The sequence below is a fragment of the Natrix helvetica genome (assembly GCF_964273705.1).
Source record: "Natrix helvetica genome assembly, chromosome: Z".
NCBI classification, from domain to species: domain Eukaryota; kingdom Metazoa; phylum Chordata; class Lepidosauria; order Squamata; family Natricidae; genus Natrix; species Natrix helvetica.
In genome coordinates, this window is record NC_138554.1 from 115,741,946 (window position 1) to 115,761,024 (window position 19,079).

General features: G+C 36.5%; 1 protein-coding gene across 1 annotated transcript in view; it reads left to right on the forward strand.

The window, feature by feature from the left end:
* The window catches only part of ITGA8 (integrin subunit alpha 8), a 141,225-nt gene that overhangs the window by 89,977 nt on the left and 32,169 nt on the right, over positions 1-19,079 (forward strand). The window contains exons 18-24 of the mRNA XM_081933745.1: positions 570-707; positions 1,173-1,240; positions 1,688-1,835; positions 11,042-11,134; positions 13,716-13,795; positions 15,211-15,291; positions 16,820-16,925. Coding sequence (XP_081789871.1) covers positions 570-707; positions 1,173-1,240; positions 1,688-1,835; positions 11,042-11,134; positions 13,716-13,795; positions 15,211-15,291; positions 16,820-16,925 — 714 coding nt within the window. The remainder of the gene's footprint in view (positions 1-569; positions 708-1,172; positions 1,241-1,687; positions 1,836-11,041; positions 11,135-13,715; positions 13,796-15,210; positions 15,292-16,819; positions 16,926-19,079) is intronic.

Consider the following 19,079-nt stretch of genomic DNA (forward strand, 5'->3'; position numbering starts at 1 on the left):
GTACTTGATCAATCCAGAACTATCTGGAAGACAATACAGGAGTTTTCCTTTCTTTCTTTCTTCCTTCCTTCCTTCCTTCCTTCCTTCCTTCCTTCTTCCCTCCTGGAGCTGAGGGGATATAAAAGTTATTACACACATTTTTTCTACAGAATCCCACAGGTTACTCTGAGAGATAATGGTTGATCTGAAGCTATCTAATGAGTTCCATAATACAATGTAGATTTCAATTTGGATTTCTCTTGTCCAATATTTTTACCTTTGTATCATTTTTAAATAAATTTAGCTAGCCATTTCTAATGTACCTGGAGGCAAAGTGTCATAGAAGCTTTAATAGAAATTAATAACTTGTTTTTTGTCTTTTTAAATGTCTTAGCCTCTGAGTCTATGCATATTTATGATGAAAAGTGCATTCTATTGGAAGTAGTCATCCTAACATTTAAATAATCATAGGACTGGAATATTAATTCTGTTATTATTGAAATAAAGATCAGATATTTATTTTGTGCATTCATGAAGAATGATGATGAATATAGGTCAAAATTTAGATTCCTATAATTTAATTCCTATAGGATGAAACTGAATTTAGAGATAAATTGTCTCCAATCAATATTAGCTTGAACTATAAACTGGATGAATCCACATTTTCTGATGTATTAGCTGTGAGCCCAATATTGAATTATTACCAAGAAAACAGAATGGAGAAACAGGTATGTGCCTTTGCATGCAAATTGCACCATATTATGAACTTTACTCTATAAGATGGTCTATTTAGCAGTTTCAGCATTCCCTTAGCAACTTGAGCCAAATTAGTTCATTGTAGTGAGTTAATTGAACCACACTAACCTTAAATTTGTTACTTTCCTCCAACTGCCTTTTCAAACAGTTTTCATTCTTGTAGTCATAGCTAACAATAACAAGATGTGAGAGCATTTGCCTTTCTTCGGAATGGAAAAATATGCATATATAACCAGTATGCAGAACACAACCTGGGTTTACGTACATAAGTAACTGAGTGTCGCTTGTTGTATTAAGATCAGGGTTTGGAAGGATCAAAATCTTTGGGGGAAGATATTTATAATGGCTATCAAAAGAAACAAAAAGTAAGAAAGGAAATGGCTGGAATTCTTGCCAAAGGGTCCTAACATGAGCAATGCATGTTTTGGACAATTTAGGCATACATTCTTGTGGATTGTGGAGAAGACAACGTGTGCATTCCTGACTTGAAACTTTCCGTTATGCCGTAAGTTGGAACAAGTAAACATATGTATTGTACTTAATGGGATAAAGGTGTTCATTAAAAATGTGTACAGGGAATGTATACAATAGAATAGTAGAGTAGTTGGAAAGGGCATGCATGCAATTAGAAATCAATTTTAAATGTTGCATGTTGAGAGCTAACTTTACTCTTTAGTTTACTTTTTCCAATTTGTCAAATGTACAGCATCAAAGGTTTCTTGCAGTTATAAAATCCAAATCCCTTCTGTGTATTTTTGCTTCTTGAAACTTTGTTTATTTAAGCAAAAGAGCAAACATTTTGCTTCATTAGGGCAAAGCTGTTTATACAGTATTTACTTTCACTCAGAGTTTGTCACAGGAATGCTTACAGAAACGTATTGATTGCAGCTCTAGCCTCATAAAATATATCTTGTTCTCACAATAATGGATTGGATTGTAACATTTTTTGTAGCGATAGGGATCAGCTTGTAATTGGGGAAGAAAACTATCTCATGCTTACAATCAATTCAAGAAATGAAGGAGAAGGTGCCTATGAAGCCGAGCTGCATATAACAATACCTCCAGAAGCAGATTACACGGGTGTTGAACGGAACAACAAGGTAATGGCCAGCAGACATATCACTTCTTTGTCTCCACTGGAGGTTTTATAACCAAAATCTACACAAAATTATAACATTTGGGAATGGGGTCGGTAGGGAGAAACCTAACAACTCTATAGTGCATATAAATGCACTATAAATAATAAAGTGCATATAAATAATAAATAAATAAACTGAAGTATATCAACTCATTCAGTATATGGTAGAATTTAATTTTAATAATTAGTTTGATTCAGATTTTCAATTTGATTTGCATGATTGATTCCAATCATCAGTGCAGTCTGAAAATTTAGTTCAGTTGAATAAAAATACTGTATATATCAAATCTTCTCATTAATTCAAATACACCTGTTTTAGTGTATAAAATTATTTTGGAAGTTCAGTTCAAAGACTGGATTTGACAAGATGATTCAGATGAATCACTTTGGAATTTTATTTTTGAACTGAACTGAAGGTTCACATATTCCTAAAATTCCTTTCAGATTTTCAAATAATGTTATATTATTTCAGTATAAATCCTTATCAGATGTTGCAGTTATGGGAAGATGGGTTATGAAAATGTCTCAATAGCTTTGTATAGCAAAAGCTGATTTGGAGGTAATACATTTTACTTAAAATGTATAAAGAAGTGGGATTTTTTTTAAACAAGATGAAATTCTATTCATTAGATGCACAAATGGTTCATGTATTCACCACTGGGCAAGAATAATATTTCATTTTATCTGACTACAAACAGTTGAAAGTTTTGTATCATGAACTTTATTTTGAATAATTTAAAGTATGATACTCCAAAAAGGAAAACAGAATGTGCCCACATAATTTCTTTTTTTGTTGTGTTGGAAAAAACTTTATGAAAATATTACTTAATTGAATCAAATTATAATTAATATATTTAGCAACAGACAGGATTTAAATATTTTGAATATTTACATATTTAACCACAAACAGGAGTGGAATTACTATAATGCTATTAAATGGTTTATTTTTAAAGTTACAAAAAGCTTACCTTGTGTTTGTAAACCCATTTCTTAGAAAATCCTGACTACGTAATCGGTTGTATTATTTATTATTTATTTAATAATAATAATAATAATAATAATAATAATAATAATAATAATAATAATAATAATAATAATAATAATATATTTATTTCTTAGCCGCACCCTCTCCCGAAGGACTCGGGGTGGCGTACAACAAAACATACGAAATAAATATGTAAACAAAACAAACATATAGTAAAGACATAGACTGTAACATACACAAGGAGGAGGACGATGATAAAAACAATTAAAATACAGTATATAAAACCCCTAGAAATAAATATAATTAAAATACCCAGTTAAAAACCCGTCAGGAGCGATATGGTTAGATCAAAGTTGAGCCAGGCCAGCTGCTTGAAATAGGTGGGTCTTAAGCTTAATACGGAAGGAGCGGAGGTCAGAGGTATTCCTAATATCCGGAGGGAGGTCATTCCACAGGGCTGGGCACGCCACAGAGAAGGCTCTACTCCTAGGCGCCGCCCCACGACATTGTCTAGCGGACGGCACCTGGAGGAGCCCCTCTCTGTGCGAGCGAATTGGTCGCAGGGATGTATGGGGCAGAATACGATCCCGCAAGTAACTAGGTCCTAAGCCATGGAGCGCTTTAAAGATAGTTATCAAGACCTTGAAACGCACCCGATAGGCCACAGGAAGCCAGTGCAGCTCGCGCAGGAACGGTGTCACATGGGAGTACCTAGTACTCCCCATAATTACGCGCGCGGCTGCGTTCTGGACCAACTGCAGCCTCCGGGTGCATTTCAAGGGAAGCCCCATGTAGAGAGCGTTACAGTAGTCCAAGCGAGACGTCACCAGCACATGAGTGACTGTGCGCAAGGCATCCCGGTCCAGTAGGGGGCGCAATTGGCGCACCAGGCGAACCTGGTGGAATGCCCCCCTTGCCACGGCTGTCACATGGTCATCCATGGACAGCCGGGCATCCAGGAGGACGCCCAAATTGCGCGCCCGCTCCACGGGGGCAAAATGAATGCCCCCAATGGCCAATGATGGAATTAATTGGCTGAACCGGGGGGCTGGTACCCACAGCCACTCCGTCTTGGAAGGGTTGAGCTTGAGTCGGTTGTCATCCATCCAGATCCGTACGGCTTCCACACAACGGGACATCACTTCGATGGCCTCGTTGGGGTGGTTCGGGGTGGAAAAGTACAGCTGAGTATCATCAGCGTACAGATGGTATCCCACCCCGAAACCACGGATGATCTCACCCAGTGGCTTCATATATGTGTTGAACAGGAGTGGCGAGAGGACCGACCCCTGTGGCACCCCACAAGTAAGGGGGCGTAGGGTCGACCTCTCTTCTCCTGTCAACACGCGCTGCGTCCGGTCAGAAAGGAAGGAGCCGAACCACCGCAAAACGGTGCCCCGGACCCCCAACCCCTCCAGCCTGCGCAGCAGGATACCATGGTCGATGGTATCAAAAGCCGCCGAGAGGTCTAATAGGACCAGGATAGAGGAACAACCTCTATCTCTGGCCCTCCAGAGATCATCCACCAACGCGACCAAGGCCGTCTCCGTGCTGTGACCGGGGCGGAAGCCGGACTGGCACGGGTCTAGATAATCATTTTCCTCCAGATGTCGTGGGAACTGGTAGGCCACCACACTCTCTACAACCTTCGCCAAAAAGGGAAGGTTGGAGACAGGACAATAATTGGCTAGCTCCAAAGGGTCCAGGGAAGGCTTCTTGAGCAAGGGTCTCACCACCGCCTCTTTCAAGGCGGCCGGGAGAGACCCCTCACCCAACGAAGCATTCACTAGGCCCAGGAGCCAGTCTCGTGTAACCTCCCAGGATGCCAGTACAAGCCAGGAGGGACACGGGTCCAATAAACATGTGGTGGGTCGCAGTCGTCCACGCAATCTGTCCAAATCCTCGATGGCAACCAAGTCAAACTCCTCCCAGATCGAAACCTATTTAATAGATTACTCATTTATTATTTATTACTTAGTTAAGATATTTTTGATCTATATAGTAAAATAGTAGGCTCTAGCTTTCTGTAACTTCAGGTTGAGCTAAAAAATCCCTCCCCAATTGTTTAGTTTGATAGCTGACTGTGAGACACAGGGGTGGGCTGCTGGGGGTTTGCAGGGTTCGGAAAAACCTCTAGCTAAGATTCTGTTCAGTTTGTAGAACCCACAAAATCCCACTCCTGGCTGGCCCCGCCCAGCTCTCCCCTCCCAGGAGTCCCCATGTGGCCCATTTTGGATGCAGGGCCCATGCAGAGGCTCATGGAGTGTGAAAAATGGGCCTACCGGAAATTTAGGATGGCCAGAAATGGGCCTGTTTCTAGCCTCCAGAGTCCTCCGGAGCCTGGGGAGGTCATCTTCACCCTCCCAGAGGCTCAAGGAAAGCCTCTGGAACATGGGGAGGGCAAAAATGTCCCCCCTGTGGTGCAGGAGGCCAACTAGGCCACGTTCACCCAGCACTCAAGAGAGAACACCTTACTAAAATTTTTGAAGCCTATCCCTGAATGAGAGGTTGTGTTTGCTTTCTGCAAAACAATAATCATTTTCCAAGTACTTCCTGGTGATCCTATTGATTCTGTGGGAATTTGAGATTGTGGCTTTCCAGAGCTCAGATTTTCCTTGATGAATTTTTAAAATCAGTTTCATCTTCTGACTCAGGCAAAATAAATGCTTAACTGTGAGATGGAATGAGTCACTTTAAATAAACAATCTAATAAGTAACTGGTGGACATAAAATTTGGTCTTGTAGGCCAATTATTGAATTTGAAATATTTAATCTTGTATAATATTATTGACACATAAGTATTATTTTCCAAACGCAGGGCATTGATCTTTTGGGAAAGTACAAATTGATAACTGATTAATCATCATCATGAAAGCCTTTTTTGCCAGATGTAAAGATTAAAACTGTTCTAAAACTTTTTCGAACACTTTTCAGTGGTTTCTGCATGAAACAATTCCAGATTATTCTAAGGTTAATTCACAAGGCTTTCATACTTTCCATAGCTGTAAAATAAGCCATGTGTTGTGATTAAAACAAACATGGACGACTTCCGGTCCATGCAGGCAACGGACACTTCGTCTGCCGCTTGCCTTCTCGGTGGGCTCCGTTCAGGAGCACAGGGGCCCTTGGAGGGGATCCCCTGCCGTAGGGCGGCTTGTTGGAACCCCCCAGACTCGGCGGCAGCCAGTGGGGGTTTTTCCAGCTTTGCCCCAGGAGCCGGGAGCAGAAGGGGGGGCATGCTTGCCTCTTCGCCGAATGGGCTCCGGAGGAAATAAGTTAATCAAAGGAAGCGTGGCTGAAATGTTGGTCATGGAGGATCCTTTCTAATCTCTTCAACTACCGGTAACGGATAAGCAGCAGGCTATCGTAAATTGCTGTTCAATCTATTTAAAATTGAAGATTAGAGGGGGAAGTTTTCTTATCCTTTATATGTTATTTTTAAAATTGTAGAAGCGTGAGAATTGGGGGGATTTCTACCACTAACATGGGAGCTACCAAAATTTTCTATGTACCCCATTACCCTTTTCCCATAAATGTTTCAAAACCAATAAAAAAAATCCCCCAAAAAACAAACAAACAAACAAAACAAGTTTGCTTTCAAGGTATTGTAGGTTTTAGAATTGTTTCTAGATATGCCAATGTGATCAATAGAATTGCCAGCCAATTCAGTTTGTAATTTTTGTCCCTCCCCTTTTCACAGACCAAATTTTTCCTTTCAAATACATATGAACTGTAACTCGATATGAGTTCAAACTAATATTTAGATCATGTATTATCAGGTGGTTATTTTTAACAATGCTGTAGATCCTTCTCAGTTTATTCATGATTCCTTTAAAACAGCAACAGTATTGATATCATAGGTTTGTTCTGAAGTATCTAATTATGAGCTACAATTTTAGATCATATCTCAGGTTATATAGAACTGGAGTCTTCAGCATAGTATTTCAGGATAGATACACAGATACCTTTTTTTAGTATCTAGCAGTGTTGTCCCCGTTTCCCCCCCCCCCCCAATATCTGGAATAATTAGCTTACTCTACTGGCTGCGACATTTGTACATGATGGCAATGATAGTAAATACATCTGGAAGGCATCGGATTGCAAAAGATACTTTGCTTAGTAACAAGCATAGCAGTCATTCCAAGCACATTATGATTTTTAAAGGCATTTTGTATACATTTTTGAATGTTATTTCTCCAGTGAATTGTGTTAAAGTAAAAAAGAGAAAAGGCGTGTTTTTATTTCATTGAAGGATGTTTTATGTAATTTTAATGTCTTATAACTTTTTATATTTTTCCTGCTGACTATCTCCTGCTTCACTATATTCATTCAGAGAGATGATACAAAGATACAAAGAAGATCAAAGATAATACACAAAAAGATAGCATTGTATTTACTAGGCAAGGAAAAGTCATCAACATATCAAGCTATTTTGGATTGGTTTTTTCAGTATTTAAGCTAAACACAAATCATGTGTGGCCCTGACTACTCGCTGAGTGTCTAGATGTTATGATACAAGTCATTAATAATGAATTGAGCACTAGAGGTATACCTCAAGATTGTAAGTTCATATATATTAAATTAGAGTTGCTCTATTTATTTATAGGCATGGGCCGTCTTTCCAACTTTAATTTCTTCAAGCAATTTTCTATATTAGGTTCAGATAAAAACAAATGTACTTTTTAAGCCTTTTTATCCTAATACGAATATTTTTATGAGTATTTTCTCTTATCACATATTTTTGCAAGCATTTTTTCTATAATATACATTATCTATGTGTATTATTGTATTTTAAGTTCATGCCTAGACTCATAAAATGTTACTAAAGTAAGTTTTCACTACTGTAAAAAAAAGCTGAACTAATTTCTCATCCAGTCTTACATCTTCATATATGTATCATTTTAAAGATTACAGCAATTTTGCCTTTTAAATTTTATAGAATTTTTGTATTTAATTTTATGTTGTTTTATGGCAGTGTGCTTTTATTTCTACAGCTTTCCAAAATAAATATCACTACAAAAATTTAAACTACGGAGATCAGAAAAATGTATTATATCCAGAATTCCAATTCTCCTATCAGAATATTAGGACAAAATAGCTTTATTAATTTCACTTTCCAACCTAGTGTACCTGAGATATAGTGAAACCTAATTCCAGTGATCTCTCCCTGTTTCTTTAATACTTGCAGTAAAGAAACAAATTATATATATATATATATTTGGGCATACCAGGTGCTTTGACATAACACTTACTTATTTCCTTGGCTCAGCTGATAATGGAGGAGAACTTGTGACTTAGATGCTAATACAACTGCCTAACATGTAAAAACAGCCCAGGTTCGAATCCCAGTAAAGGTATGGCTAATTGATGAGAACTAAATAGCTTGAAATAGATCTATACTAGTCTCCCTTTATTTGTTTATCAGCATAAATGCAAAACAAAAATGGTTTCCTGCCTGGAAGGCTCCTAGGATGGAGCTGAAAGGCAAAAGGAAAGCAGTATGCTCCCTCCTATATTTGGGCATACCAGGTGCTTTGACATAAAACTTATTTTGTGTGTGTGTGTGTTTTCGTAGATTTTCATGGGTACAGGTATGCAGGTCTTGGTGTATTCGGGTCTTTTCCCGTGTCAGATTGAGAGTATTTTGGTGACATTTTGACAAGGTCCCACTCGCCATCTTCAGACTGGTGCCTTCAGCTTCGTGCTTGTGCAAGCAAAGCATGATGGGAACTGCCATCTTTCTATAAATATTGATGGGGGTGTTTGGAGTGCTGGCTTTGTTGCTGTAAGCGGGTTGGTTGGCTGTGTTGTTACATCTTGATTAGTTGATGTTTCGTAACATCCTGTGTGGTTGAAGTACTAGCTGTGTGCCCATTAGTCTTTTGTGTTGTAACGACCTGGATAATGGGCTGTGTGATGACATCCTGAGCTCTAGTGTAGTGATATTCTGAGTCCTGTGCTGCAACATCCTGGGAGGTTGGCTGCGTTGTAACATCCTGAGCCTTTGCTTTGTAACCTCCTGAGTTCTGTGATGTAATGTCCTGAGCGGATGGCTGTGATGTAACATCCCGGGCTTTGGTTTGGCTCCGAGTTTACGGTCTGGCCATGTGTTCATGGTGTATGTTTATTTATTTATTATTTTATTTATTTATTTATTGGATTTGTCAACCGCTCCCTCTCCCCTAGGGGACTCGGGGCAGTATACAGACAGAAAAAAAAACATTATAAAAAACATTATATACAGCAATTACAAAACCCCATAAAAAACAAATTAAACACAAGTCTGTACAATAGTGCAAAGATTAATTAATGATTAATTAATGATTAATTAATGATTAATTAATGATTAATTAATGATTAATTAATGATTAATTAATGATTAATTAATGATTAATTAATGATTAATTAATGATTAATTAATGATTAATTAATTAATAATTAATTAATGATTAATTAATGATTAATTAATGATTAATTAATGATTAATTAATGATTAATTAATGTCAGTTTGCTTTGTGTCGGGGTCAGAGTGGGGTGCAGCAGTTGGTGATACCACCATGGTTTGGCTTCTAGATGGTGGTTTCATTTCATCTATGGGATGGGTTTGGGTTTGAGTCTGGTGAGGTTGATTGGTGGTGGTGTCCTGTGTTGTTTTAGGTCCTGTGTCGGTTTTTGTGGCTGGGACTCATTTGTTGACTTGGGCTAGTTTCCAGATGTCTGGTAGGTAGGAGGTATCGTCATGTTTATTCATGTTGTGGGGGTGTTTCTCTATTTCGATGGCTTCCATAATTATTCTCTTGTTGAAGTGTTCAGTTTTGGAGATTAATTTGGTTCCTTCAAAATCAATTTCATGTCCTGTTGCTTTAAGGTGCTGGAAAAGGGAGGAAGTTTTTTCTTTTTTTCTGACTGCGTTCTTGTGTTCTGCGATTCATGCATTTATTCTCCTATTAGTTTGTCCAATGAATGTGGCCAGGCAGATTTTGCATGGTATTTCGTAGACTCCTTGGTTTTCTAGCTGGATCTTGTCTTTGTGTTTCTTAAGATGTTGGCTATTTTTTGTGTTGAAGGCTGTCTTGATATTGTGTTTGTGGAGAATTTTGCTGATTTTATCTGTGGTGCCTTTGATGTAGGGGAGGAGGGCGATGCCATTGTTCTGTTCTGTGTCTTGGTTCTTGGGGGGTGTCTCCTTTGGGATTAGGTTGGTAATTGTGTTTCTTTGGAATCTGTTGGAAATACGTTTGTGAGAGTGCGTAATTCAGTTTTCAGGTGGTCTTTGTCAGCTAGGTGTTTGGTTCTGAAGATGAGGGTCTTGGCTACAGAGTTGATCTGTGCAGGGTGGTGATAGGATTGTGTGTTTAAGTAACGGTTGGTGTTTTTTTTTTTCCTGGTGGATGGTGTGTCCTAGGGAGCCATTGGGCTTTTTGTAGATTAGGACATCCAGAAAGGGAAGTTGGTTGTTAGCTTCTATTTCCATAGTAAATTGTATTTTGGGGTGTAGGCTGTTGAGATGTGTGAGGAAGTTGTTTAGTTTTTCCTTCCCATGTGTCCAAATTACGAAAGTGTCATCTACATATCTAAGCCAGAGTTTGGGTTTGTGTTCAGATTTATCTAAGGCGTTGGTTTAAAAATGTTCCATGTATAGGTTTGCGATGACGGGTGAGAGGGGTGATTCCATAGGTGCTTCTTCTATCTGTTTATATCTTTGTCCATTGTGGATGAAGTATGTGTTGGTTAGGCAGTGGTTGCCTAACACCCCCACCAATATTTATAGAAAGACGGCAGCTCCAATCACGCTTTGCTCGCACAATCACGAAGCCAAAGGCACCAGCCTGAAGATGGCAAGTGAACCTCATTGAAATGTTGCCAAGATACTCTCAATCTTACACGGGAAAAGACCCGAATACGCCAAGACCTGCATACACACACACACACACACACACACATACACACACATATATACATACACACACATACACACACCCTTCAGCACTGTTAACATTTGTGCAGATCTCTAATTTGTTGTTTTTCGAATGGCAACTTTACAGTTCATGAGTGAATTTTTAGAGTTCTGTACAGGTGTTTGAAATAAGGAGTAATCTTGCTATCTGAAGACCATTCATTTTTCCTACAGGAAACATTCTGGATTGAATTTTCACCTCCATGTTGGTGTTCTTTGGTTACAGGCACTACGTGTGCTGAGCTGTGATTATAAGATGGAAAATGAAACTAGAACAGTGATTTGTGATCTTGGAAATCCCATGGCAGCTGGAACAAATGTAAGACAACATCAAAATATTATTAATTATAGCAAGTTAAATTGTTTATAGAATTAATGGAAAACCATCAACATTAGGAGAACTTATGTTAGTAAATGATAGCTTTAAAAAAATGTGAAGTTGTAGTTGAACATTTTACTGTATATATAAAGAGATAATACTGGCCTTATTTGTGACTCCAGTCACATTCTAGCCACAGTGATTGATAATTAATTATTTGCATCAATTTGTTGTCACATCTTAGTGACTACATACAATTAATTAAATTTGAGGGATTAAGCATGTACGTTCCATAGGTTTTATTGAAACTTAGGCTGCAATATAATGTATAGTCGCCTGGATCACTGGATTTAATAGATGTGGTTTCTCCAGATTTAGATTTAGATTGTCAGGCTCCAACCCTGTCATATACATGAAAGAATCACTGAATATATTCCTGAATGGACACAAACTAGTTTGTACTGTTAACAATTTTTCAAAGTACTTGTAAGTTATATCTATATCAGCTAGATCCGAGTGAGTAGAATAATATAAAGAAGCACAAATATCATGATAATTTCCCAATTTACTGATTTCATTTATTTGTATTTTTATTATGAGGGTACGTCACAGTTGAATCTGATTATGGCTTTGTTTACCGCAGTCTCATAACCATTTGCCATGTATCCTAAAACATTTTATTATACATAACTTTCAGGGTTTCCATGTTACTCCTTAAAGAATTCATTACTGAATGTATGTATGTATGTATGTATGTATGTATGTATGTATGTATGTATGTATGTATGTATAATTTTCATAGACACAATTCAGTAAGAGTCAAGTACATCCTTTTAACTTTTTGACATACTAAACTTTAAAACATACTATTGCTACCTAGATAATCACATTTCATTTTACAAGTAATCCTGTCCTACCACAGCAATTAGGACCAGAATTGCCATGGCTAAGCAATGTAATTATAAAGTATTACTTATTGATGATAGTTCCAGTAGTCCCAGTTGCCATCATTAAGCAAGGACCATATAGATCATTAAGTGAGAACCTCGCATGACCATGACTTCCTACTTTCCATCTACTTTCCCCATTGACTTTATTTGTGCGAAGTGGCAGAGAAAAATAGAACTGATGATATTGTGGCTGTGTGGATGCTGCACCAGCTGGAACTCTGGGGACTGGTCATAAGTACCACACATTTAACCCCTGCCTAACTTTGATCAGTCACTGAAGGAATGGACATACTAGAGGCCTATCTGTTAAAGGAATTGTGAAGTTACATTACACAAAAGCATTCTTAGACTTACCTTCCTTCCTTTCCTTCCTTCCTTCCTTCCTTCCTTCCTTCCTTCCTTCCTTCCTTCCTTCCTTCCTTCCTTCCTTCCTTCCTTCCTTCCTTCCTTTTCTTCCAAAAATCTTTTCTACTATTTTAAACAGATGAAATCTATTGACCTCTGTGGAGTTTTATTGTTGACATATGTGAACCTCATTTGCCCATTATTGCTAGCAGTGTCAAGGAACCTTTATTAAAACCCATTGCCACCCAGAGGCACCATCTGTTGCTCATTAACACATACATCAATTTTATGTTTAAGTAAAGCATTACAATAAGGTTAATGTAAAGAGGCTTTCATAGATCACTAGAACTGTGGTACATATCTGCTCCAGTAGAACTCGGGGAACTCAGAAAAATTTACATTCGGCTGCCAGAAGTAGATACTATATATATTCTATTAAGTCTGCAAGAATTGGGCAGTGCAAATATTGTGTGTGGGGTGTGTGTGTGTGTGTATGAGTGTGTGCTATGCTGTATTTATCTAGTCAAATGAATTTTTCGTAAGCTATCAAATAGCCAAACTCTCTGGGAAGATAACAATAAAATGTAAAAAAAAAATACAATATTCATTTCTTTTAGGATCTAAGATACCCAGCTTCTTTTAGGACTCTTATAGACCATCAATTTGTCATTGAAACATTCTGAGGAATACCACCCAGCCAGGAAATTGGTGCCTATAGATTCCCTGGTACATATCTATTTTAGGTATCCATAGGAGCCGAATGAATGAATGAATGAATGAATGAATGAATGAATGAATGAATGAATGAATGAATAATTTTATTAAATAGCTAGCAATCTCATAAAATCACCAAACTTCACAAAATGTTGATGTTCCTATCTGAGGTAGGAACACACGTGGGAGTAATAATCTTAAAATCCCATCAGCTTTCAAGCTAACATAACCATAATCTTGTACATTTCAATAATCATTACAAACACACATATATTTCTGATTGTATACAGTACATTGGACCTTAAGGTCAATACCCTAATAGAATAGATAGACAAGATATGAATTATTTTACTGCTTTGGGAAGGGTGTAAGGATGTAAGACAGAAGTGGGTAGTACTATACATATATCTGTAGAATTAATTGCCATCTTTTTATAAATTGTTTGCTGAAATGCCTGCTGAAAAGGAACTAACAATACTTCACTCAAGGCAACTTCTTAAACATATAATATTAATTTATAAACATAGTTTAGTCATATGTTCAAGGTTTTAACATATAATTTCACTTTGTAGTTTTCTGCAGGCATCAAATTTACTGTTCAGCATTTTGAAAATCCTGAAGTGAGCATTGAATTCAAGCTCCAAGTGCGAAGGTAAGGATACACATGTAATGAAAGAAATTTCTTTATTATGGTCTTTGACCCGCCTTACAAATACATTGCTAGAGCAAACATATTACCCATAAATTATCATAAAACAATAGAGTAACATATCTAAGTCAAAGCTTTGCACAGTTGTCTGGTTTAATAAATATATTTGGCCCTTAAGAATAATTAACATTATATTTGTTTATATGACTCTAAAATTTTGAAATAACTGGGGAGAACAAAGTACATTTCTGGATACCCTATACTGAACACCAAAAGAAAACATAGGTAAAACTTTCTACCTCCCTTGAACCACAAGAGCAAAGTCTATGATGATAATGACTCTTCTCAAATCTACCCATGAATAATGCCAAAGGAAGCAGATTTTATATATATATATATGTGTGTGTGTGTGTGTGTGTGTGTGTGTGTGATATTTGTACTGATAAATAAATAAAGGTCTCCCTTTATTTATTTATCAGTACAAATATAACACAAATATAAAAAAGGCAACATTAAAAATAAAAATATGGTTTTCTGCCTTCATGGTCTTCTGTGATAAGCCGAAGGACAGAAAGAGGGAGTAGTGACCTTCCTCCCATATTTAGTCATACCAGGGGTTGTAACACAAATACATACATACATACATACATACATACATACATACATACATACATACATACATATATGTGTGTGTGTGTGTGTGTGTGTGTTTTCGTAGATTTTCACGGGTGTAGGTATGCTGATTTTGTTGTATTCGGGTCTTTTCCCGTGTAGGATTGAGATTGTCTTGGCAACGTTTCGGCAAGATCTTTATGTATCTTTATATGTATTTAACTAATCCATTTTATTACTCCACTATATCCTGGAAACCCTATTAATCTGAAGGTCATTCCCTTCCCTTCTGCAGCTTTTTTTTTGGGGGGGGGGTGCGTGCATGCACAGTCAGTCTGGCTTCCAGTCATGACTAAATTGGGTGCTGACCGAAGGCCTGGAACAGATTATGGTCATGACCGGAGGTTCCATTGTATATTAATATCTAATAGATATAAGATTGTTATTTTATATGATTTAGTGCATGAATATTTTACAAATGTATCAGTTTTAATTTTTAATACAGAACATAGCAGTATGTATAATTCACACAAACATAAAGTCTTTTGGGATTCTCTATAATTTTTCAAAATGGGGAGGAATTCTACAAGTTTAAGAAATGCTGTACTATACTGTACTGTATGTTAATATACTGATGCCTAATTTGTCTATTTTACTTTGATCAAGGACATATTTAGAAAGTCTACCCATCCAGAGAGTGTCTAGTGGAAAGAGCACAGTATTCCTTGATCATTATAGATTTAAGTTAAAATCCTTCAGCCCCACATATTTGAAACATAATTAAAATTTACCCTAATTTTTTTCAGTTCCAACAAAGTTAATCCCAACAGTAATTTGGTTGAATTTAAGATTGACATCAGTGCAATAGCTCATGTACAGATCAGAGGGTAAGTACATTTATTCTGAGTCAAATATAAAATAGTCATAATTATTTAATTTATTGTAACTGTGTATTACAGTACTTATACATTTGTAATTTTTGACTCCCAAATATGATAAGTCTTAAAATATACTTCTTTTCATAAGGTCTGTTGGTTGCCTAAAATACCAAAACAATTCTTACACATCTGTTGTTGCTGTATGCATGGCCAGATTGCATATTTGCCAACTGGTACATTGGCTTAACTGTAAGCTGGCAGCCATGTGAGGGTGAATTCATAGCAACAGGACTTTTAAATGGTCACATAATATGATAAAATGATAACTATCAATTTGACAGCTAATTCAGTCTCTGTGTGTGTGTGTGTGTGTGTGTGTGTGTGTGTGTGTGTATAAAACTATGATATCCTGTGCCATTCTATTCATTCTTATTCATAAGTCAGTCTTTTGTCACAATAAATTAGATTTAAAATAGCCAAAGTTCCTTTAGGCTACCAAAGAAGTTCTGTTAATATAGCAGGGTTGCCTTAGGGCATGATAGTCACAATGCTTTTTATTTATTTTTCAAGTGCACAACACAGCAAACTCATCTTCAAGAACATATGGCCAAGGTTCAACTTGGGACACAAAAATATTCTTAACTGTATTATAAAATAATTTCAATGTGTGACTATTCTGACATGTAAATTAAATATTTAAATCTAATCATTTGATCTTTAGAATAATGCTGCTGATGGAATAAAAAAATGACACATATCTTTAATATTCTATAGGTGAACACAGTTGACAATAGTTGTGTATTTCCTAAAAGAATATCCTGCCAGTACAGATTATGCTCATACCATGTATCATAAAGGCATTTTTAATTTCCTAAGGAATACTGAAGGGAAGTTTCGGGAGTATTTATACATATCTAGTTAAGAAAGCATCCCTTCCTGAAACATTTTTGTTTTGTTGTTGTTTTTAATCTATTACAAAATAAGTTCTTTTAAAAATCAAAAACTGATGATTGGCATCTATTTAAGTGACTATTATTTTTAATAGTCTAGTACAGGGGTTTCCACCTGGTCTAGTATTTGTATCGGCATTAAAGGTTAAGCTGTACACAAGTAGTTGTGTTTAGTACTATATGAATGCATATGTATATGATGTTGAAATGGTAGTCTTTTAGGAAACTGTAACTAGTGTCAGAAGTGTCCACAAGGAGGTCAAAAATTCAAAATGATGATTATAACTATGCAATTGAAGCCCTGTCTATTTGGAATATTCTGCATGAATCCATATAAAACATTATTGAGGTTTCAATCTCCATTTGCAGACATGCTTGTCTATTAATACTATAGCACACCTAAAGATTTGTAACTTTAAAAAAGAACAACTACCTGAGCTTTATGTTTAAGGAAGTACTTATGGATGATATATATAAATGAATCAATAGAGGATAAGCTATCATTTACTATTCTGCTTCTGCATTCATTTCTTCTCTTGTTAAACAAACAAGCGATCTAATGTGATTTTATTTATGAACTATTTCAGAGTTTCTCACCCTCCACAAATTGTTTTGCCAATTCATAACTGGAAACCAAAAGATGAACCTACCAAAGAAGATGAGATTGGACCTTTAGTGGAACATATATATGAGGTTAAAAAAACAAATAAATATAAAAACAGATTCCTAATAAGAAACTGCATATTTTTATGCATAATACACAAAATGAAGTTTATTGACAATTGAGAAAGTATTCTTGCCATGCTTAATTTACTTCTTCTGTTCTGCTGACCCTGTTCTAGACAGCATGGTCAATTGTGAAGTTTGTTGTGATTACCAAAGACTTTTGGAAGGCCACAGAATCTCCACTATAGTCTACCACAAATATCTAGATATGCTGATTGCAGAATCTTGCTTTACGCCTGAGCCAATTAGGAATTCTATTTATTCTTCAATATCTAGAAATATATCATCAGAATTCACAGTTGAGTGCAACTTTACTGTCTCTTCAGTTTCTCAACTGAATATGGCCATGTTTGGGAAAGAAGCATAGTGAGAAATAAAGAAGACCCATCCATGTCTATATTCAGTTGGCATGCATGAATATAGCAAGAGGTTTACTGGGTCTATGACACCAAGGCTGATTTATGTATATCTAAGTATATCTGTTATTTTAAATTACAGAGCTACGCTAGAAAAGCAAAGCTGTAACTATCTATTTCATGCTCGCTCGCTCTCTCTCCCCTCCCTTCCTCCCTCCCTCTCCCTGCCCCTCTCTCCCTCCCTCTCTCCCTCCCCCTCTCCCCATCTCTCTCTTTCCCTCTCTTTTTCTTTCCCTCTCTCCTTCCTTCCCTTCCTCCCTTTCTCTCTCTCTTCTAAAAATTTTGCCCTGAAACAGGTACTCCAACAATTTTTCTGAACCATTACATATATATCAATATTCTTCATTCCGTAATCTTTCATCATATGTCCTTAATTAGAGAAAGATAGTAAATCTCAACAACCATGCCTTCAATATAATTAAGATGCTGGGACATGAAGAAAAGTGATTTTTCCTAACATTTAATTCATATCTTTATCCGAGAAACAAGGCATATTAGATAAATCAAACAATCTACACAAATCAAACTAAATTACAATAAAGTACAAATTAAAAACCAATTAGAAACCACATCATGAACATTCATAAATGTTAATATATATTATTATCATTCAATTTCAAAGGTTACTCAAACGAACACAATGAAGGGAGTGAAATATAATGAATACATAATCTCCTTGGAATTTGATGGATAACTAAATTTGAGAGTGAAACAGGATGTTTCACATATGGTTTTATTTACAAATCAGTAGGCAGGACAGGATGGGCAATCTCCGAGGGAACTATGGATAACAAAATATAAACAAAATTATAAATCGACATCTTACAAGGCAAGCACTGTTTATGTCGGATATTGGGCTTACCGTATGTTATTGATAATTGGAGTTAAGTTTAATATGCTATCACTAGCTTAGCACATTCATGTATTAAAAGCATACCTATCATATTTTTAGGCTGCGCTCCTAAAGTTCCTTGTTATAGTATTATAATATGTCAGTACTATTTTGAGTAAACTGAAAATATTATAGCTTTAATGGTAAGATATGAAGTGGGGAAAAGAAAGCTGCAGAGTTGAGAACATTTGGAAAAGGATTAAGATGACATATTAAAATACTTGTTTTACTGTCGACCAGAATGATAACATAGTTGCTTTAACAACATACCTTTGAAGAGACAATTTTAGTTGTAATGTTTGGAAGTGATAATGTGCTTCCAATTATTCCTTGTTCCTAAATCTCAGAATACCTGTGAATTATTACTACAAGCTAGTAATAATCAACTACAAGTAGTGCTTACTTATAAACTGCTCATTCAGAGACCATTCAAACAGCACTAAAAAAGAGATTTATAATCCGTACTCAAATCTGCAATCTTTGCATCTTTCATATAGTCACATTTATTTTTTAGAGAATTTATATGGCCACCCACTCATTTTTAAAAATGAGTGGGTGCAAAAAAAACCATTATAAAAAGAGTAAAAATAATATCACGAGGAAACTAAAAGCAATAAAAGCAATAAAACAAGCTATTTGATAGGCTCCATTCCATTCTGGGTTTCCCAGGCCTACTGGCAAAAACATAGCTTCAAGTCTTTGCAAAAGACTGTATAACGTTCACAAAGATGATGTTTCAGAGAGAGGGATCTACTACAGAGAAGGCCATTCTCCTGGGTCACCCCAGATGTATGTATCTCCTTAGGAGAAGGG